Source organism: Moschus berezovskii, chromosome 6, assembly GCF_049115385.1.
Source record: "Moschus berezovskii isolate FMDL1 chromosome 6, NW_MosBer_1.0, whole genome shotgun sequence".
NCBI classification, from domain to species: domain Eukaryota; kingdom Metazoa; phylum Chordata; class Mammalia; order Artiodactyla; family Moschidae; genus Moschus; species Moschus berezovskii.
In genome coordinates, this window is record NC_142465.1 from 79,975,763 (window position 1) to 79,998,202 (window position 22,440).

Genomic DNA, 22,440 nt, shown 5'->3' on the forward strand with positions numbered 1-22,440 from the left:
GAATGGTGGGGGTCAGTGTCACTTGTCATGACACCTCTGACCACACCATTCCTTCCTGCCCCTGCAGGGTACCCCCACCTTGTCCTGACCTTGTCCTGCTCAGGCTCCAAGCAAATCGTTTCCAAGACAGGCCCCTAGAGTCAAAGTCCTGTGTTCCCTAAGAGGGTCAAAAAGACAGGCTTGGCGGCTGCACCACGTGACACCCGGGGGGCATCGTGATGTGTGGGCGGTCGTCTGGGTGCAGAGTGAGAGGCGCTCAAGGCCACCCAGGCCAGCGGGCAGCGGCAGCTGTCATTGTTCCTGACCCAAGTGTCTTTCTCACGGAGCCCTGCACTGGTTTCTGTGGAGATGCTCCACTCCCTAGCCCCGCTCCTGCATTCCATATGGGTGATATATAGAGGGGCCCATCTTCATCAGCTCTGTCCTCAGGTTCCAAAATTGGGCCCTGTCAGACTTCACATAGAAACCTGGGTCCCCCAGTCCTGACTATTGTCATGAGCATGCCCTCATGCCTGCCCACTCATACACTCACACACTCCGGCTCACCCAGGCCCACTTCCAGCCACTTGACCTCAGCTGCTGCCTTCTCAGCCCCAGGCTGAGCCCCTGGTAAGGTGGCCTTTTGGAGCTTGCCACTGCTTTGGCGCAGTTCCTGGTTCTGGCCCCTTCTAGGCCTGGGCGTACTGCCTCTGTCCACTGCTACTATGGAAGGCAGCTCACCCATCACCTGTCCCTGACTCTCAGCCTGGATCCTGATGGGTGGCCTGCCTATGCCCAATCTTCAGTGAGAGCCCTGCCCAAGGCAACAATGCAGGGCCCAGGGTAAGGGTCAGCAGATGCCACTGGGTACCAGGTCTGGAGACCTGACACGGGCAAGAACATGGCTGCAGTTCCCACCCCAAGGCTGTTGCGGGGAAGAGCAGAGCCATTCTGCAGGACCACTGCCATGTCTGCTCACCCAGCTTCCTTCCCTTCTTCTGACTTCCACTGGGACCTCTCTCCTGATTCTTCTCCAGCCATAAGCTTTCTGTGTCCACAGGTGGGCCCCATCCAGGATGGGCCAGTCAGGGCCCCCATCCTTTGGGTTGTGATGATTGGTCCAAGGAGGGATCCAGGCTCTGGAGGGGGCTGCTGGTTTGGGGTCCTGACCCCACCACTTACTCACACTGAGATCTGAGGCAAACATGTATTGGGTTGGCCAAAAATTTTGCTTAGGTTTTTCCATAAGATGTCATAGAAGAAACCCAAATGAACTTTTTGACCAACTGAATAACTTTCCTGTGCCTCAGTTTCCTCACCTGTACAATGGCGAGAATAATGGTCCCCACTTAATTGTTGTACAGATAGAATCATGTAAACGGCTCAGAACAGAATAAGTGCTCAGTAAATACAAGCTGCTGGGATTAATAGGACTAAATTTAGGGCCTTCTGATGGAGTAATTGTAAAAGAGAAGCTCTTTTTTAACAACTGGTACATTGGAAGGACTGATGCTAAAGCTGAAACTCCAATACTTTGGCCACCTCATGCGACGAGTTGACTCACTGGAAAAGACTCTGATGCTGGGAAGGATTGGGGGTGGGAGGAGAAGGGGAGGACAGAGAATGAGATGGCTGGATGGCATCACCGACTCGATGGACACGAGTTTGAGTGAACTCCGGGAATTGGTGATAGACAGGGAGGCCTGGCGTGCTGTGATTCATGGGGTCACAAAGAGTTGGACATGACTGAGCGACTGAACTGAACTGAACTGACTGATTCTGAATCTACACCTTGAGCTACTGGAGGAATCTCACCATCAGGAGGGAGAGCCTGCCTGATAATAATTCAGCACAAAGAAAACCAGAGCTCAGAGGTGGGGGGGGACTTAATCCTGATGCAATCACTGGAGTTGCTTGATTCAGCTGTTCCTGAAAGTGTGCCCCTGAACTGTTCAGGAACATAACCAAGTCTTTGTTTTTTCTTCCTTTTTTGCTTGCATCACTTTGAGTTGGGTTTCTATCATTTGTAACCAAAAATGTCATAATGAACATCCATCTGTCCATCCATCCATCTGTCCATCCATCCACAAATCCTAGCTGTATAGATTTAGACACATCACTTTCCTCTCCAAGACTTAGTTTCTGCATCTGTAAAATGGGAATTTCATCAATTATTTGATGGATGGTTTCAGCAATGAATGGGCAAACCATGTACCAAAGGCAGAGGAGGGCCTCAGTAAATTTCCCTTCCATTTCATCTTTTCTGTCTATATCGTGCCCCACCCCCACCTGGAAAGTCAAAAGAGGATCCACACCCTACGAGACGTTGCTCCTTCAGCAGCAGAATCTGATTGGTACAGCCTTTATTGTTTCTCTGTCATTTTCCAGAAGATTGGTGTCATTAGAGGACCACAGGGAATGGGGGAGTAAAAAATAACATAAACAAACTGAACAGAAAGGCAGGAGGGCAGCGAGAGGGGCTGAGATTAGGTGTTCAGGGCAGAGAGAAGCAAGACCTGGGCAGTCAGAGCCTCTTAGCTTTCAGCCACCAGAGTGGAAAATTCTGCAAAAGAAAACGACAGAGGTGAGTCAGAGGGGGACCGTGGCCTGGGACGTTGGCCGGGACCTGACCACGGGGAGACCCCCCCCTCCCGCCAGCTCCACTGCATGGTGTTTTTTCTTGATTCTCAAATATGCTGCAGAAGAAAGAGCTGGAGTGATGGAGGGAGTGAGCACAGGGATGAATGAATGAATGAGTGAGTGAATGAAGTGAGATGGGAAATGATGCACCTACCATATTTTTTATGTCACGTCACCCACGAATTATTAGTAATACTAACTACAATAATAACAGCCATGATAGTTTTCTGAATGTTTATCACATACCAGTCAGTTTTCTAAGTGCTTTATATACAACATCTTATTTAACTGACAAAAATCCCATGATGTGCATTTTATCATTGTTCCCATTCTACAGAGAGGAAACAGAGGCTCAGAGTCCAGCAAGGTCTATGAGGTCACACAGCTAGGAAGAAGCACAGCCAGGCTTCAGATCTCTTTCTTAGTGCTTGGCTTTTAGCTCCTCTTCTGAGCTCTTTCTTAGCCCCTTGGTTTAACCCATGAGGCTCACCAGCAGAATACACAGAGTCCCAGGCCCTTGCTACAGAATATTTGACTCAGAAGGTCTGGGGAGGGATGAGTTATTTTATTTGTCAAAAGGTGATTCTGGTGAACAGCCAAGTTCAGAAACAACTGTGTGCTCCTCCTCCTCTGGGGGACCGAGCCAGGCCCTGGAGGGGACTGACCATGTGACTTCTGTACACAGCCCAGAGGGGTAAGCATGTCCTGGTGCTCAGAATGAGCTGGGCTCTGTCTCACATGCACGCATGCTAAATTGCTCCAGTCATGTTCAACTCTTTACAACCCCATGGACTGTAGCCCGCCAGACTCCTCTGGGATACTCCAGGCGAGAATATTGGAGTGGGTTGCCATGCCCTCTTCCAGGGGATCTTCCTGACCCAGGATCAAACCTGAATCTCTTATGTCTCCTGCACTGGCAGGTGGGTTCTTAACCACTAGCACCACCTGGGACGCCCCTGTCTCACGCAGCTCCTCATTTAATCATCACAAACACTAGGGAACTGGGAGTTATTATCCCCATTTTACAGAGAGGCAAACTGAGGACCAGAGAGCAGAAGTGACTTTTCAGTGACTCCAGGTAATAACTGGCTGAGGATTCAAGCTCTGGGATCCAGACCCCTCCATGTGGGCTTGCCTGCCAATCCACGGTGGTCACCCCCTTCCCCAGCAGTGTACATTGGCCCTGCTTTGCCTTAATATTAAGGATGTCAGAGAGAGACCAGTGTTGGCACCAGGGGGCAATCAGACATTTTTCTAGTGAATCCAACTCCATTAAAATGAACAAAGGATGGGGCAACCAGGTGAGGGGAGATGCAGGGGAGTCCGAGATGGTCCCTGCACCATAGGAGTTTCTGGAAGAAGATAATATCAGGAAGTGCTCTGTGCTTATGACCTTTTCTCTGAATCTCAAGTGTGCTGAGAGCATTCACACTCCAGGATCTTTGCACCTGCCATTCTCATTGCCTGGTACATTCTCCAGGTATGGCTGGCTCCTTCTCACTCACCTGGCCTCAGCTCAAATGTCACCTCTCAAGGGGCCTTCTCTGACCCCTCTGGTACAAGCAGTGACCCACCCCTACTGAGATCCTCTTTGCTATCACCATTTATTGATTAGCTTCACAGCACAAACCACTCTCGGAATACTTCTGAGTCTACTCTTGCTTATTCACTTGCTGTCTGCTTCTTGCATTGGACTGTAAGCCTGGAGCCCACTCAGGCTTTCTCTCCTCCATCCCACCTCTTGGCTCTGCATCTGACACCGAGGGGACCACATGTGTTTGTGAAAAGATGAGAGAGGCACAGATACTGTGTTCCTAGCAAGAAGTGGTTCCTTCTATTTAAGGCATCAACAAAACCCTCAGAGAAAAGGTGGCTTTTGATATAGGCATATAAGCAGATGCAGGATTCCCATAGGGGAAAGCAGAGGGAGGGGTCCAGTCTCAGAGGGCAGGAAGCAATGGTGTGTATTTGGGGAAGACTCAGTAATCATGCTGGGCTGGCCTCTTGCATGATAAGACAAGCTCAGCTAGAGAGGCCTGGGCCCCCAAATCTGGCTCTTCCCCTTGTGGGCTGTGTGACCTTAGACAAGGTTCTGAGCCTCTCTGAGCCCCACTAGCATCCTCTGTAAAAGACAGCTCTGCTTCTGACTCAGAGGCCATCAGAAGAGAAGTGCTGGTGCACAGGAGGATTCAGCCCCTTCTGGAAGCTTCTCTACCCTCCCCGCTCCACGTGTTCTCAACTGTGGGGTCCTTGTGTGCTGGTCAGTAGGGTTTCTGCTCAGCAGTCAGGTCTTCTGAGACCTTTATTTGGAAGATTTACTTTAGGAGAGTCTTCCCTGTTGTTTTTCTCTCCAAGAAACAAGAGAAGACAGAAGGAGTTGGCCACCCTCTCCAATATGTGTCTCTGAGATGCCATGTCCCCAGCCTGCCAGACACTGGGGGACCCTTAGGTAAGGCCCCGTCACCTCTGGAAATGCAGGTGTGATGTGGGGACAGCACAGCTGGGGACTGAGAACTCGACTTCGAGGCTCAGGCTGGCCCTGTTTGCTGGGCGTCCGCTCCCCAGTCTGGCCCTGGAGTGAAGGGAGAGGGCAGTAACAGTTCCCAGTGAGAGACAAACAAAAACTGAAAGTGAAGTGGCTTCAAAAAGTCCACAAGAGGTGTCTGGGGCTCCCCTGAGGTTCGTCCTGTCCTCCCCAGGCTTGGTATGAAACATACTGTGAAAACCTCCCAGGGTAATTTCTTCAATGCACATGGTTATGTAAAATGTTATCACTGGGGATGCTGGGCTATTGTTGGACCTACAAAGTTAGAAGGATTTAAAAGATCACCAAGTGAAAAAACAAAACCATCGAAACCAACACATATGCTATCATCATGGAAGTGACCTGCCATTGACCCTGCCAGGTGGAGGGCTCCTCAGCTTTTCGGGATTTGACCTGGGAAATGGACACCACCCCTCCTGTCCCCAGCTAGTCCCTGAGGCCAGGAAAGGCAGGTGGCCTGGAGGTGGGGGCCTGGAGATCAAATCAAGGTGAGAGAGGGGTAAAGAGTTCTCCTGCTTGTCCTGAAAACCCTCAGGGTGGCGGGCTAAGGGATCACAGTGAATGTCAGGAATGGAACCCATCATCAAACACTAAAAATTCCTCCCACAGTCTAGGCATCAAAGCGTCCGCTTTCTCACCAGGGGCTCCTCTGAACCTACAGCACCCCACCAAGGCAGGTGGTTCTTTTGAAATGCTTTTTTTTTTTGGCTGCACAATGAGACCTGTGGGATTTTAGTTCCCTGACCAGGGATTGAACCTGTGCCCCTGCATTGAAAGCACAGTGTCTTAACCACTGGACCACCAGGGAAGCCCCAAGATATCTTTTACCATTAGCACTTTGATTAATATTGCCCATTTTTCTAGAATTTAAAAATTCTTATTTTTATCACCTCCGTGGGAAGCATTTTTGCATTTATCATCTCATTAATTTCTTACTTCCTCCATGAGAGAGAGGCTTTTGTCTACATGTTATAGGTGGGGAAACTGAGACCGCAGTCCAGTTGCATGACCAAGATTGCACAGAGGACATGATTCAAACTTCCCTCTTCACCCTGGAGGTTTCCGACCTACTTTGACCTGGGTCTAGAGTGACGCAGGCACCAGCTCAAATATAGCCACCCCATGACTGTCATATTAGCCGTTTTTTATTTACTTCATGGTAGTTATCACTCTCTGAAATGATCTTACTTATGTAATTGCTTATTTCTTGCAGTCTTCCCCTACCACAGTGTAAACCCCCAGGGGTCAGGGGGCGCTGTCTCTCTTGCTCACAACTCTCCTAGCAACAGAACAGACCTGGCCCCCCGCAGATGCCTGTAAGCGAATGCCAAATGGGTGGACAGACGGATGAATGGATGGCATGTCATGAGTCCTCCTTAGGTGTTCAACAGGTACTGACTTTCTGCATATAATTCTCACGACGGCCCCGGGAGGCGAGTGGGATGATTCCCATTTTATGGATGGGGAAGTGGAGGCCTGGAGAGGTCAAGTGTCAAGGTCATGCAGCACAGAAGGGACAGGAGCAGGGATTTGGCTGTGGTCTCAGGAACACCCCCTACATGAAGGTAGAGAGGCTGCTCCTGAGAAGGCTAGTATCTCACATCGGATGGAAGCATGAAATCTCTCTAGCTTCAACCTGCCATTTGATCTGAAAAACTGGCTGGAGCCCGCATAGCCTGTCCTTGGGCACTGAGTTTCTCTGTTCTGGGATAAAGGAGACATGAGTCTGTCCACCATCACCCGCTCATGGGGTAATTGTCAAGAGGGGTAATTGGTCCTTTCCATTTCCTGACCTCCATCTACGCCACCCCCAACCTTCACCCTAGAAATTACAGGTTCTTGACTGCTCCTCAGCAAAGAGCCTGACTATCACCTTCACATCAGATGGCATTTGAAGTGGTCAGCGTGAAGGGGACCAGGGGACACCAACCACGGGACCCTCCAGCAGTAGAATGTCTGACATTTTGGAGCCTGACTATGGAGATGTTTTTGACCCGTGAGGTTTTCAAAAGCCTCTAAAAACTGACTTCTGGGATCCCCCATGAAGCAGTCAGGGTGTCACAAGAGCGCATGCCCTGGCTTTTTGCGAAAAACACAGGATTCTAATTTTGTCCTCCCAGAACCGGCAGCAGGCACTTGGGAGACAAATCGAGGTCAGGGGTCGCCTCTGCTGTTCCTTTTGTACCTCTCTCAGGGCAGAGGTCTCAGGAACCAGTCAATTAACCAATAGCCCTCCCATCAAAATGTCTCCTCTAAAACGCCTGGGTCTCTCCTGAGAGAAAAACAAACAAGCAAACCTACAAAGACTCTGTAAAGTCCAGGTCAAGTGATTTGGCAGTAGGAGGCTGGCATGGGGGATGGACATCAGAGGATGGGGGTCTGCTCTTGGTTCTGCCTTCACTCATGTCCCTGGACAGGATACCTCACCCTGCCAGGTCTGGGTTTTCTTATTTGTGCAGCCTTGGGTCTAGAAGACATCTTTCCAGCTCCCCTCTGGAGTGTGGAGCCCAGGAGCTGGGAGCCAGCCCTCAACTCCCATTTCTTGCTTCTGTGAGCTGGGACTAGGGGCTTCACCTCACTGTGCCTTGGCTTCCTCATCTGTAAAGTGCGGCTCCTTGGGCTGTTCAGAGGAAGCGGCTCTAAAGCTCTTATCACTGGCTTGATCTGTAGCTAGCACGCAGCATCTGGTAGCTGTTCCTATCAAGATGCTTCTGTAGCTCCAGGACTTCCCTGGTAGTCCAGTGGTTAAGACTCCAGGTTTCCAATGCAGGGGGTGCCGGTTCGATCCCTGGTTGGGGGACAAAGATCCCACATACCCCGAGGGGGAAAAAAAGGACGCTTCTATGGCTCCAGCTACTTTAAAACCAAGCCCATGAAATGCCTGGCTGCTGCCCGGCAAGGGGGTGTGGGGGGGCGGGTGACACCACAGATGGCCCCATCACCTTTATTTCTTGCCCCACCGCCATTTCCTGTCCTGTCTGGCACCTGCTGACAACCTTCCAACAATCCTGAAAGCTGGGTCTGAATCTTGTTCCTTCACATCCTGGCTGGGCTGGGTGGCCTTAGGTCACTACCTTACCTCTCTGAGCCTCAGTTTTCTCATCTGTATAATGGGTATGGTAACATCAACTTGCACAGCTCTTGGGAAGACCCGATGAGAAAACACTGATAGATGCCTGGCAAATAGGAGATGGTATATAAACGTTAGTTCCTTGGATCTCCTTAGCACCGCTGGGACAGGCTGGGGCTTTGAAATAACAACCGTAATCACAAAAATCCTGGGACTAAGACAGGAAGATGGAAACAGACGGAAGACACAGGAAGCCCAAAGAGCAAATCACTGATGTGATACATGTTTCTGACATTGTCTATCCCATCTGAGTTAGGGTCCCATCCCTCATATGCCGGTCCACAGACACTCATTTTCTGCCCCTCAATTTCCACATCTGTAAAATGGGGACACTGAGAGTATCTCTTTGTAGGGTGACAGTGAGGACTACACGAGGTACAGTGGTTCTTGGGCAGGGGGGACATCCAGAGCCCTTCCTCCCAGAGGAATTCAGGTACATCCCTACCTTTGCCAAGGAAACCTCACCTGCGGCCCCAGGGGGCCACCTGGCTGGCATCCTCATCATCTGATCAGGAAGAGAGGAAAGGTGGGGGTGAGCAGAGGAGGGAGCAGGCAATGGGTCAGAGGATGGGCGGGTTCAGTCCTCTCCTCTCCCTTCTGAAACTGAAATTAGCCTAATTAGGTCTGTCCCAGGTCCCTGCGCTGTGGGGGTTGGACAAAATTAGAAGCTATTGACAGGTGAGCGGAGCACCCGCTGATAGCCTGAGGGGAAAGTGAGCCGAACTTTGAGTCAGCGCCTGGAAGACGCTTTCCTCCCCTCTGTCGTGATGAGCAGGATGAAGGCAGGCCTCTGGTTTATCACCTCGCCTCTAAATAGCTCCTGGGCTGGGTTTCTTATAAATCGGTATTGCAAACAAGGATCATTTTCCCACCCCAGAGGACGGGGAGGCTGGGTAATTCGAGGTCAAGGCAGAAGGCAGTGAAGAGTCGGTGAACAGTGCTGGGGGCACCCTCTGAGCCAGGCACCACCCTAGGAGCCACTTCATCCTCACCAGCTTTCTTATCCCCATTTTACTTACAGGGAAACTGAGGCCGAGCGTCACTCAGCCAGGAAGATTATAACTCAGGCCTGGCTCATGCAGGATGCGTCTCTTTCTCAGAGGTTGGAATGGAAAGGCCCTGGGTTCTGAATTAAGCTGTAACCTCCAGGGCCAGAAGAGGGGACATCTTTCTTTCTCCCCTCACTGCTGTTCCTTTTGGCAGGAGGGCAGTTATATAAGAAGTGCTGCCTGCCCTCCCTTGGCTAAATCTTATCTAGTGCAGCATAAGGCTGGGAGTTAGGGAGAGTCCACACGGGAATAAAAGCAAGCATCTTGCTAAGCACTGAAACCATTTATAACTCGAATGTCCCAGCTCAGCCTGGTATAGGGAGTGGCAGAGTCAGGACACCCAGGTTCCATTCGGCCAAGGGCTTGCTGTGTGACTTTGACACTTCACATCTGCGGGGCCTGTTTTCACATCTCTCACTGGGGATCACAGACTTTGTCCCCTAGACTGTATTGAGCCCGGATGAGGAGGCAATGAAATAGGACAAAACACTGCACGCCTTGGGGCTCTGCCATCAAGGCTGCCGACTGGCCCTGGTGTGCACCTCCTGCCTGCCTTGGAAATCAAAGCCCATAGGGGCTGGAGGGCTGGAATTACAGGAAGGCGGGCGGGACTCTCCTTTTGTCCTTCTCACTTTCTTCCCGTCTTAGACTCGGTTTCATTTCCTTTGAGGGTGGGTATTCCACTATTTCCAAAGGATTTTGAGGTAGCTTATAAGAGATGCAGGTTTGATCCCTGGGTTGGGAAGATCTTCTGGAGGAGGGAATGGTGACCCACTCCAGTATTCTTGCCTGGAGAATTCCATGGACACAGGAGCCTGGTGGGCTACAGTCCATAGGGTCACACAGAGGCAGACAGGACTGAAGCGACTTAGCACTCACAAGAAAAAGCCCATGAAACAAGAGGAAAAGAATCATTTCCAGAGTACTCACTTAACTCTCGCAACATTTTTGAAAGTGGTTATTTTTATCCCCACTTTAGGATGAAGACATGGATGCCCAGAGAGGGGAGAAGGTTCGACTCTTCACACTGCTGGTAACTCACACTCTAAAGTTGTGTTTTCTGCCTTGGGGCGGGAAGAGACAGGGACGACAGAGAATGAGATGGCTGGATGGCATCACCGACTCGATGGACATGAGTCTGAGTGAACTCCGGGAGCTGGTGATGGACAGGGAGGCCTGGCATGCTGTGATTCATGGGGTCGCAAAGAGTCAGACACGACTGAGCGACTGAACTGAACTCAGGGGTTTCAGCTTGAGGGCTTCCTCCTTCCCTCTTGCCTCCCACATTAAATAGGCTACTTAAGGATAAAAGAGAATAACTTTTGCCAGGAGGAAGCAGAAAAGGCAAATGCCTTCAGGCACATGGAACCAACTGCAAGGGTCAGGCAATTGTGACTAAATTTTTCAGCCATGGAAGCAAAAAACAAACCATGGGCTCTTGAGTTGGACCATGCCTGAAACTGCCACTGGGATCAGGTTTCAGGAAACTAACTAGGGTTGCTGTGTGTGGGTGTATGCACATGGGGTATGCAGTTCCTGTTTACAGTGTGGGGCGGAGGAGTGCTGGTTAGAGAGTGTGGAGGCTTGCAGCAGGTCCCCAGTCCTGAATAGCTGTGTGATCCTGGGTAAGCCACCCACTTCCCTGGGCCTTTTTTTTTTTTTGTACTGCCTTCCCTTCCCTGTCTGTACAGTGAGGGCACATCTTGGGATGCTGTTGTGAAGCCTGAAGGAAGTGCCCATGAATGGTGCCGACTCTTCTCATCAGCCTGCCCGTCCATGAGGGCAGGGATTGGGTACAGAGAACCTAAACTGTGGACATATGCAGGGTGGCAGAGGGTCCTGCTGGGATTTCTGAGTCTCAGTTTTGACTCTGCTCTTGAGTGAGCCTGGGCATGCTCCTTAACCGCTGAGTGCCTCAGTTTCCTCATCCGTAAACTGGAAGAGTGATGGCATCTACTTTCTAGGATGATCATAAGGCAGTGGTACTCAAAGTGTGGTGCCCGGACCATGAACACCCCATGGGAACTCAGTAGAAATGCAAACACTTGGGCTCTACCCTTGACCTAAGGAAGCAGAAACCCTGAGGCTGGGGCCCAGCCATCTGTGTTGTGGGCTGGATGCTGCTGGAGACCCACGGTGGGGAAGACAAGTACTTGAGAAGGAACTGACACTTCCTGGTCTTTCCTGTTACTGATGCTTGGGTTTGGGGTCACCTTCCACCTTCTGCTCAGCTTCTCCTTCCTTTTCTACTTTAACTCTCCCCTTTACCAGCTCTGCACCAGGCTTTCAAAGGTGGCTGTTGAGAATCAATTGACCACATCTATAAAAGTCTTTGAGCTTCCAGGAAGTAAGGAAGCTTCCTTGACTTTACTTTCCCATCTCTTTCCCTGAGAGACAGGAAAGCAAAGGGTTATAATGAGAACTTTGTCTTTCTACCCCCTCTCATCAGTCTGGGATCCTTAAGGACCTGGTAAGGAGATCCAACCAGTCCATTCTAGAGGAGATCAATCCTGGATGTTCATTGGAGGGACTGATGCTAAAGCTGAAGCTGCAATACTTCGGCCACCTCATGCGACGAGTTGACTCACTGGAAAAGACTCTGATGCTGGGAAAGGTTGGGGGCGGGAGGAGAAGGGGATGACAGAGAATGAGATGGCTGGATGGCATCATCGACTCTGTGGACATGAGTTTGAGTGTACTCCGGGAGTTGGTGATGGACAGGGAGGCCTGGCGTGCTGTGATTCATGGGGTCGCGGAGAGTCGGACACGACTGAGCGACTGAACTGAACTGAACTGAACTGAAATATCACTCACCTTCAGAAGGGCAAGCAGCTAGAGATGGAGGCAGTACCCCTGGTTCTGGAAGCCCCAAGCACCTGCTACATGCAAGCCTGCAGCCAAAATGGGAACTTGTCCACCCTTGGCCTGAGGACCGCTCCATACTTCCTCATCATTGTATCCCCCGGCTGGACACATATTCATTCATTTCATTCGTTCATTGAACTTTTCTTTTGCCCCTACTATGTGCTCTGTTCTAGGTGTTGGCGTCAGAGTTGAACCAAACATAGTTCCTGCTTTTGTGGAGCTGACATCCATCCCAGAGGAAGAGAGAAGCAATAAGTCAATAAATAAAGTCATCTTTGGTAGATGGCTTTTGACTTGGAATGAATGAATGAACCAAGCAGGCAGCACAGAGCACTTGCTTTGGATTCAGACAGAGCTGAACTCAGATCTTGACCTTGTCTCTTCCTAGGCAAACCCTTAGCCTCTCTGAGACTCAGTGTCCTCATCTGTAAAATGGAGATAGGAGTAGTATCCTCAAAGAAGCTGGGGAGATGAAATGAGTGAAATGCTAAGCACAGTGTGTGGCACACAGGGGGCTCCTGGAGTTAGATGTCACTGCTGTCCTTACTCAAAGTCACACAGCTGAGCTAGCTGCCAACCTGGCCCTCTGTGTAGGGGTGTATGCACTGGGGCACCTGGGGAGTCCCAGGGGTTGAAGAGACCCCAGGATTGGCCAGTCATCTGACTGCTGATGTTAAGAGCAGGCACCTGAGGGACAGGGACAAGTTCCATGAATTGTCCCAAGTCCCACCGGGAGCTGAAGGCGTCCTCCAGCTGGTGGACAGGGCTTAGATTCTTTGGCCTTGAGAGGGAGTAGGCAGCAAAGCAAAGGGCCTAAAATAGAAAATTTCTTTCTCCCATCCCGCTGCTTACTGGGCTCCACCACACCCATCCTTCCTGTTGCCCTCCAGAAACGGTGTGGTGCACGGGGCAGAAGCGGGGATGCGTGTCTTCATCCTCTCATCTCCAGAGCGCCAGGTGTGGCCCCCCACCTCAGGGTGACCTGTTCCTGTTGCCCATTTCATCTCCCGCCCCTCCCTTCTGTTCTGCCCTGACTCCCATACTTTCACCAGGTTGGCCTGAGCCTGGACTGTGCAGGCAGACAGACCCGGGTTTGGCCCCAATGTCACCTTGGGCCCTGGAGCCGCTCTTCCTGCATCTGCATCTGTGTCCTCTGTCATCCCGAGGTCACATGAGGTGACTGTGTGAGCAGAGTCCAGCTTCGGACCGGACACACATCGCTCACCCTGGTAATCATTCTCTCTTGCCTCCCACCCTCAGCAAATCAACTTCTAGTCCCTTTCTAAACATGCCCTAAACCTCCCAACCTTAGTGCCTTTGCTGACTGATACCCAGGCCTCTCCTGGACCTCCCTCCACTTGCTCCTCGACCTGTGGCAGACCTGCCCTGGTCTCTAGTCTGCACCAGTGCCCGCTGTCTCTCTCTTGCAGAGCTCGTCTGCACCTCCCGGCCTCCGCCTGGTATTTGCCCTGTGTTTGTGTCTGTATCATGGAGCGCCAAGCATTGGGCAGATAGAATAGCAGTAGCATTACAGCCGCTGTTTCCTGAGCACCTACTGTGCTCTGCCTTCCACACTGCCATAGAATCCTCACAAAATCCCAGTGAGTTACGTGTTGTCATGCCCAGTCTGTAGATGAGGAAATCGGGGCTCAGAGCTGCCCAGCCAGGAAGTCGTGGGTCTAATTCCTCTTTGTCTCCCCCACTGCCTGGCACTGTAGATATTTGCTACTCAGTAAATATCTGTTTGGTCTGATGGAAGAGTTGAATTAAGGCTTTAAGATCTGAGTTGGGCAGGGGAGGAGGGAGGGAGAAAGGGAGGGAGAGAAGGAGGGAGAGGTCAGGATCTGGCCTGGTCTTTTTTCATTGTGTAGGTTGTTTGTGGGCAGCCAGCCATGAAGACCCTGCCTAGGGCTTCTGAGCTATAGCGTATTGGCTGCAAATAAAAATGGGAAGGAGGTCCAAAGACCTGGCTTGGGGTCATGGCAGGAACCAGGTTCTGGGTGGAACTGTCTGATAAGTGAGCCGGTGAGGATGGGGGTGTGGAGAGATGTGCCATTCACTGCAATCACCTGAACCAGCCACCCATTTCCCTCCAGCACCCTCTGCTCCGGTTCCTTTAAAACCACCTCCCTCCTTCACATCCCCAGGAAGGGCAGCTGTCAACGGGAGGCCAGGCGACTCATTGCTTCTGACCTTGTTAGACTTGCTCCATTCTCATTTCTGGCATAAAACTTTAATAAACTATGTCCATGTTCAGAGTCCTTGTACCTTTCCCAAGGCAATTTTGTGTCTCTAGCCACTTAATTTTTACAATGAGCCCAGGTAGGTCTTAGGATAAAACTGTGAACTCCATTTGTCAGATGCAGGAACCTAGGTGTGGAGAGGAGATGGTCAAGGTCACAGCTGGTGAAGAGCAGAGAGCAAGCAGAGCATAGGGGGCTAGATTTTGTATTCAAGCAACAAATGTGTATTAAGTGTGGGCTGGGTGTGGGCTAGATACTGAGTATAAAAGGATGAATACAACCTAGCTGCTATTAAAAAAAATTGACCAGGCATGTATACAGCACTTCTCTGTGCCACTGTTCTATACACATCACTCATTAACACAGGTAATCCTCTGACAATCCAATGAGATAGGAAGCGTCATTATCCTTAGTTCAGAGATGAGAAAACTGAGCCCCAAGAAGTTACTTGAATTGCCCCAAATCACACAACGAGAAAGTGGCGGGGCTGGGATTTGAACCCAGGCAGCATGGGCCCAGAGCCTAAGCATTTAATACAGTTTTCTTTTAAGCTGGCAGAAGGGACCATCATTAGGATTGGCACAGATGTGGTGGAGCATGTTGGAAAGAGCTGCTGCTGCTGCTGCTGCTAAGTCGCTTCAGTCGTGTCCGACTCTGTGCGACCCCATAGACGGCAGCCGACCAGGCTCCGCCGTCCCTGGGATTCTCCAGGCAAGAACACTAGAGTGGGTTGCCATTTCCGCTACCTGGTTCTAAATCCTCACTCCCCACTTATGTCCTACCTCACCAAACAAGTCAAGCACCTTCAACCTCAGTTTGCCCATTTGCAAATGGGAGATGATTCTTAAGGATGTTGTGATGCTACAAAAGATAAAGATGCTGGGATGTGAATGCTGGATACATCGGAAAGGAGAAGGGCATGGGATGGTGGACAACCAACCCCTTGCCTGTCCTGAAAACAAAGCTCGAAAAGCAAGGTCACACTGGATATTTCTTTTCCTAATTCCCAGCTGATCCCTGGCTGGTTGTTTTTTTTTCCCCCTCTGGCTCTCCTACAGTGCTGGAATGGTATAGTTGGGTGAAGCCAAAACAGGTTTTGAAACTTGAAGTTACAGGACACCCAATACAAGATGATGAGAAGGAGAGGAGATAAAGAATTTCCATCCCTGGAATCTGAGAATGTGAGAGCCAGTAGGGTCCTTGGGGGATCAGTTGGCCTCATCTCCTTGGGTTACAGATGGGAGACTGAGGCCGAGAGTAGGAGAGAGACTGCCCAAGGTCACAGAGCCCATTTGGGCAGAGCTGCAACCAGAACCCAAGCAGAAGTGCAGACAAAGTTCAGAAAATATCCCCAATTCTCCTGGATTCTTTACACAGCAGAGAGAGAGAGAGAGAAAGAAAAAAAGGATCTATTCCTTGGGGGTTGTTCAAATCTAGAAAAAATAGCAATTTTTTCTTTGCCTGGCTTACACGACAGAGCTCTTAGACCTAATGGATTGCCATTTTTCTTCTAATCTTGGGGACTGCAGGACTCCCCTGCTCCCCTTCTTGTGACGGAGGGACATAGCTCTGAGTTTTTGGCATCCAAACATTTCAAGATCCACGATGTGCCCAGGTCACGGGTACTCACCATCAGCCCCAATCTTGCCATCTCCATCTTTGTCTCCAGCAGCCAGCAGTATCTTGGTTTCTTTAACAGACAGGTCTCTGGCATCTGGGGAGAAGCCTTTCAGAATGAATCTGGAGAAGGAAAGGGAGAAAAAGGGGAGGGAATCAGGTGAGGGTCACCTTGTGGATGGTGGGCTGGTGTCCGCACAGGGGAAGCAGGTGGCTCGAAGAGGCGGATGAGCAGGGAACATGCGTGCCATTGTGCTGGGCCAGGCAGCCCCACCATGGCTGTGCTTCACAGATGGGTGTGCAGAGAAGGACAGGCTGTCCTCAGCAAGGGGTTGCCCTCACTTCCGCTAGGGCACCTGCATTTGTTTATTTATTCAGTCAACAAAACAAATACCATGGTATCTTCTCTGTGCCAGGGCTGTGCTAGAAATGGGGGCATAAAGTTGGTCTTTGGAAGCCAAGTTAAAAAACAGGGAGGAAGTCAAGTATTCCAAGAGGGGCCACACAGTGTGATGGATGCAATGGTGGGAAGTGGAAAGTGGTGCTTGAATGGTGCATCCATCCCACTGAGGGGGAGGGAAGAGTCAGGGGAGGCTTCCTGGAGAAAGTGATGCCTGGAGGATAAATAGAAGTCAGCCTCTGCATGTGCGTGCGCGTGCATGGGAAGGTAGAGGTGCAGGATGTGGACAAAGGGTGCCCTTGTGAGATGGTTTAGGGGAAAGACAGGAGGGATGGGGAAGTCTCTACTTGAAAGTCCGCTCTCCACACCCTCCCCCTACTCTTCCTGAAAAGATTTGTGGCAGTCTTGGCCAGAGAGTTACATAAAGCACAGCTGGATTGGCAGACGTGGGCCAGGTGGCCAAGAGGGTTATGGTGGGAGGATTTTTGCTGATGTCATTTTGCCTTTTCCTAGTCATAACCTTCTCTGCCTTGCTCCCAGGACTCTTGACCCCTCAAAGCTGGTTCTGCACCCCATGACATGCCCAGAAACTGTTCTAACCATTCTAGTACAGAAGGACAGGGGTCTGTGGGATGGCAGAAAGTGGCTTTTAGAGGAATGAAAATCAATGAAATACTCCAGGGAGCACTCTCTGTCTTGGCTATGGTGTTAGGCAATGAGAAAAAGTGCCTCTCAGTTTGTATTAAATTATTAAGTAGCATCATTCCATTAGCAATATTAAGTGGCTATAATTTAACCTAGTTAGTTGCACTTTCTGCAGAGGATTTTATTCTTCCAGAAGCAACAGCGGATGGTTCTTTTCTGTGAAGGGTGCAGAGAGCAGGGCAGACAGACAGGAGCTTGGAAGCAAGCATCCCAACCCCCACCCTGCTCCCTCCCCCCCGAACCGCAGCCGGTCGGTCCCTGCAGGCCTCAGTTTACCCCAGCTCCTCCTCCTCAATGAAGCCGCTCTTGTCTTTATCCAGGATATGGAATACCTTCTTCACGTCTTCCGGGCTCTTTTTCTTCAGGCCAACCATCTGGAAGAACATTTTGTGGTCGAAGGAGTCGACAGCTGTTGGGAGATGGAGAGGAGGGTGTTAAAATGAGGACAGAGAAGGTCCTGGGAAAAGGTGGGAGAATGGGGGTGTCACAGCTAGGCCAGTCCTGGGGGATGGAGGAGATACACCTCCGTGGCAGGGCTGAGGGAGTCCAGGCCAGGCGAGGGGGCTTGGACCAAGGTCACACAGCCAGGGGCAGCAGAGGGGAGCTTGCACCCGGATCTCCCTGGCTCCCCAACTCCCTCTACCTTCCACTGTACCCTTTGCTAATGGTAGGGGTAGCATTTGAAGGCTGAGAGGTTTCCATGAAGACTTTTGGGTGGTGGCTGAGTGGGGGTGGGCATGGGAATTGGAGGAAGAGTGAATATGATGTGTGTCTGTTGTTGGGGAGGAGGGTCGACCTTTTTCTTGGCCATGGACTGTGTGGCCAGAAAATCAACACGGAGAGGACAAGTTTCTCTCAAGGTCACATAGTAGGAGGAGGAGGGGGAGGACACAGGAGTCCTGGCTTTGCTGCAGAAATCCATTCCGGTGGGAGTGGGGGCGGGTGCTGGAAGTCTCCCCAAGAATTCCCAGTTAGGTTTCCTCTCAGAGGGACAGGATGGGTCAAGGAGAAGTGGGTGGGCTCTGGGAGGGAGGCTTCATGCCCAGGGGATGGAGTGCCAAGTAGAAAGGAAGGGAGCCCCCCTTCAATATTCTGTACCCTGAGCTCCTTTTTAAGGACAACCTGGGAAAGTAAACGACCTTAGACCAAGTAACATGTGTGTCGGGGGTGGTGGGGTGGTGTAGGGGCAATCCTATGGAGAGTCAAGGTATCCTCCCTGGGCTGGAGGGGGGGAAAGTTGCTCTGTCCACCTCAGACACTAGATGGAGGGGGATGGGGACACCACCTGGAGGTGACCCCCCGTGCTCATCCCCCTTCTGCCCTGCGAAGTGACCTTGGGCAAGTTTCTAACCCTCTGCCTCCCTCAGTTTCCCCATCTGGGGGACAGGAGGGAGGAGGAACTTAAGTAGCTAAGCATTCAAGTCCAGGGCAGCTCAGAGACATGAGTCTGCCCGTTCCCCTCTCTCCGTGCCTGAGGAGGCTGGAAGTTGCAAGTGCGGAGGATGCTCTGCGCGCAGCGCTGAGCAAAGCAGAGCGCCAGCTTGGGGAAGGTCATCTCGCTCCCTCGCAGATCCGTTGAGCGGGGTGGGCCGTGAGCCCCAGAGAAGGGGCTTGGACATTCAGGAAACCAGCAAGGAGTAGCTGGGCGAAAAGAGCCCTCTCCGGAAAGGGGAGAGAAGCTTGCGCACCTATGGCCCCTCCAAGTGCCTTGATAAGACCCGAGCGCTCACGAGGACCCAGAGGTCCCGCTTTCCACCCGGGTCTTCGCCCTTGGTTCGGGACCAACCTCGCAGCGCGGTTACCCAGCCTTTGGCGCCCAAGAGTTTCGGTTGTCCGGCAGGGCGCCCGGCCTCCTAGCCCGCTGCCTGAGCCAGGTCCCGCCGGGGCCAAGTTCGGGTAGTGCCGTGGACCCTCCTCCACGCTCCGCTAGCGCCCGGCGGAAGGCGTGAGCATAGGAGCGCCGGGGAAGACTGGCCAGCCGCGGGACCCACGGGGGTGCAGGGACCAGGGAGATGGATGAGGGGAGAGGGATGCGGAGGGGAGCGCGCTGCTCACCGGTAAAGGCCCCCACTGCCTTCTTGATGTCCTCAGCGTGGAGCAAGTCTGTCATCGACATCCTGCAACTGTTTGAGCGGGCAGAGCAAGTGCGAAAAGATTAAAAAGTGCTTTTCTCATCATTTCTGCTCATATGACCTGCGCTGCAGTGCCGCGCGCCGGGCGCACGCCCGCCGGCCTGGCGCAGAGCCAGGGGGCGCGGGGCTCGGCGCGCGGCCACGGCGGCTCAGTCCAGCCGCGCCGCCGAGCTGTTAGGGCCGGGCGAGCGGGCGGGCGCACGGTCCGGCCCCCGCCCCCGCCCCGCCCTGCTGGGGGTCCTTGGGACCCCAGCGGCTGCAGCCAGGACTCCAGGGGAAGGGGCAACCTCTGGAATTTAAAGGGCGCCCGCGTCCCCAGTTGAAGGGTTTTCCTGCCGTCAAGGGCAAGCAGGAAGCGCAGGCCTGGTGCGACGCAGGGTCTGGGATCCGCGCACCTCAGAGGATGTCCGGCCTCTTCGGGGAGTATACTGGACCGACAGGGGCCAGGTCTACACCCTCGTGGGCCCCTTGGCCCTACTCCCATTCTCTCTCCACTCCTACCTCTGCCTCCGCTGTCTGTCCTGGATGCAAATTTATGCTGCAAAATCTGAGCGCTGAGGTCTGGAAACCTGACCCACCGGGAGGTGGTGGCAGGGATAGGCTGGTGCTGCTAGGGCCCTCCGCGGGTGCCCCATCCCACATCTGGTCAGGAACTCGGAATACAGAAACCGATTTTTTTTTTTTTCCATAATCTGACTTTTCAAAGAACCCTTCTTGGATCCCCACTAACTACTTGCTTTCCTGGTCTCCTGAACCAAAGTATCATGTGGGTCTGGACTCCTCCTGCCCCTATAAACCGTATGGGGGAGGGGAGGGTGGCAGAAGGTACTTGCCCTCTGTGCACTTTCAAGGCCCACGCTTGGGGAGCTGGTGCCACCCTCAGACCACACTTCCGAGGCAACCAAAGCAGGTTTTATGGCCCCAACTTCATCTCTGGGATGACAATACCTGATCTTTATGCAGCCAGAGACCGGTTGCTGTCTTTCCCACGGTTCCCCGAGGGTTCAGGCTGCAACCAGCTGTCTCTAAAGTGTGCAGAGCACTGGACAAGGAGTCAGGAGCCCTGGGTTCAAGATCTGGGGCTGCAGTAAGTCCCTGTGTCACCTTGGGTTGTGACCTTCCCCGTCCCTGGGCCTCAGTCTCCCTCCACTTTGTTGATGGTATGTGGGTGGTCCTTCGTGGTGGATTCTCAACACTCTGACTTCAGGTATGGGCGGTGGGCGGGGCTGAGATAGTGTTCCTTGGAGGAGCTAGGGAGAGCTGCCCTGCTACCCTGTAGCTCAGGTTCCCTGGCACTCACTGTCAACACTGTCTCCCTCAGCTTGGTGTTGGACGGCTGCCCTTCCTGGGAAACTTAGGATGCTGCTGGCTCCAGTGGGCCCCCTTCTCTGTGAGTCAGCTCCTTCAGGGGACAGCCCGCCAGTTGGTCTCCAAGGCACGGAGGCTTCAGCTCCTGTCCTAATCTCTCACCGTGTGAGGTCATCCCTGGACCCCTCAGCTGCCCCTGTTGCTTCTGCCCTGACTGGCCTTTTAACTTGGAGATGCTGGGCTTCTCAAGCCCCAGGCTCAGCTCATTTCAGGGACCTTGTTGGCAAATCTGCTTCCCCAGCTGAGGGATCCTTATGCTATACTAGTGGGGAAACTGAGGCCAGAGAGAGTCAGCGAGTGGCATAAAAACACACAGCAAGGCAGTGGCTCAGAGGGATCCACCCCCGGCTCTACTAACATCAAGTCCAGTGATCCACAGCATGGGGCTCCACCAGTGCCCAGGACCGTACCAATCAGGTCCCATGTGTCTCAGCCTCAGATTGGCTTCCACGAAGTCCCCGAACACTGACCCCTGTGGCAGAGGCTGGACTTCAACAGCCCCATCCTTCCCCCCTGCTTCTTCCATCTCTCGCTGCTGCAGAAGCTTCCCATTAACTCGATGCCATAGACCACCCAGTCAGAGCATCAGATGATGCCATTAGGTCAGCCCGTTGGCCCTCCATATCCCTTCCTCCTGTGTCCTCTGCCCAGGCAGGGGCCGCCTCACCTGAGTCCACAGATGTCTTACTCCACCCTTCTTGTTCTGTAGGTGGGCTTAGCCAGCGGGAGGGATTTGCCTCAGGTCACACCACGAGTTAGGATGGAGACCCCAGGAATTGTACTCTCAGCCCTGAACTCCATGGCTGCCCACCTCTCAGCCTGTGTCACCAGCCCAGCCTGTGTCTCTGGGGGGAAGGGGACGTTTGGCCGTCCCTCGCCTCCTCCCCTCCATCCTTGCCAGCCCCTGTGGCTGCCACTCACCTCAGGTGGGGGGTGGAGGGCTGGACCCTGGACCAAAAGGTTGGGCCGGTGGGAGGTCCTGTCAGGAACTGAGCCTGGTGGGAGGATGGCCACCTATATAGGCTTCTGCTCTGGCTATTTTGGGAGGTGGCTCTCCCCTCTGTTCCCAGCCCCCTCCCCTTCCGGTGTCAGGTACTTCCCAACCATGGTGCTGGGTGTCTATATCACATTCACCCTCCCTGGGCCCCTCGAGCCAGGCCTATTAATAACCCCTAGTCCCTGCCTCCCTCCAGCACCCAAAGCTGAGGCTCAAGCAGGGCTCTCCTCGTCCACGAAGTCTTCCATGAACACTCTAGATGCCAGTAACATCTCCAGGCTCCAAAATCCCACAAGGAAAGGAAGAGAGCACCTGAGCAGAGGGATGGAATAGGAACTCTCTTCCATGCATGGGGCTGGTTAGGTTCCTGTTTCGACCCAGTCTTCTCCCTCCGGCCTTGCAGTGCAGGCCTGTCTCCCTCTTGCTCTTGCATGAGTGAGGCAAACAGACAGGCTAGGGGTGCTGCGATTGACTACTCAAAGCTGTGGACCGGAGCAGGGAGTGGACCCAGCATTTTCATAAGATGACCTAGTGCCTCCTAGAAACACATGCTCTTCATGTTCTCTGACAAATTCCTTCCTCTCTTTGAATCTCAGTCTCTGTCTATAAAATGAGTTCAATCAGGGGCAAATTTGGCTCCAGAGATGGGCCAGGGGATGCAGAACCCTCTGAAATTGTATTCCCAAAGTCACGTGCAAGTGCTGTTTTGTGAAGCAAGGGCCCACAGCTTTCAGGAGATTCACAAAGACATCTCTGGGGTGGTCTGTCTT

The 22,440-nt window shown here is 52.5% G+C and overlaps 1 protein-coding gene across 1 annotated transcript; it reads right to left on the reverse strand.

The window, feature by feature from the left end:
- Positions 1-2,325: 2,325 nt before the first annotated feature.
- PVALB (parvalbumin) lies at positions 2,326-21,719 on the reverse strand. The gene is made up of 5 exons (XM_055395406.2): positions 21,595-21,719; positions 19,229-19,296; positions 17,450-17,582; positions 16,082-16,191; positions 2,326-2,542 (listed from the first exon to the last, which is right to left on the reverse strand). Exons 2-5 carry the CDS (start codon positions 19,287-19,289, stop codon positions 2,514-2,516), a joined length of 333 nt encoding a protein of 110 aa, XP_055251381.1. The 5' UTR covers positions 19,290-19,296; positions 21,595-21,719; the 3' UTR covers positions 2,326-2,513.
- Between the last annotated feature and the right edge of the window lie 721 nt (positions 21,720-22,440).

What these genes read in the sequence shown, in the direction of transcription:
- PVALB (XM_055395406.2), bottom strand. Translation starts at nt 19,289, where the DNA reads ATGTCGATGACAGACTTGCTCCACGCTGAGGACATCAAGAAGGCAGTG. An exon ending in ATTGAGGAGGAGGAGCTGGG is followed by an intron (nt 16,192 to 17,449) that starts GTAAACTGAGGC and finishes TTCCTTCTCCAG; the next exon opens with ATTCATTCTGAAAGGCTTCT. An exon ending in TGGCAAGATTGGGGCTGATG is followed by an intron (nt 2,543 to 16,081) that starts GTGAGTACCCGT and finishes TTTCTTTTGCAG; the next exon opens with AATTTTCCACTCTGGTGGCT.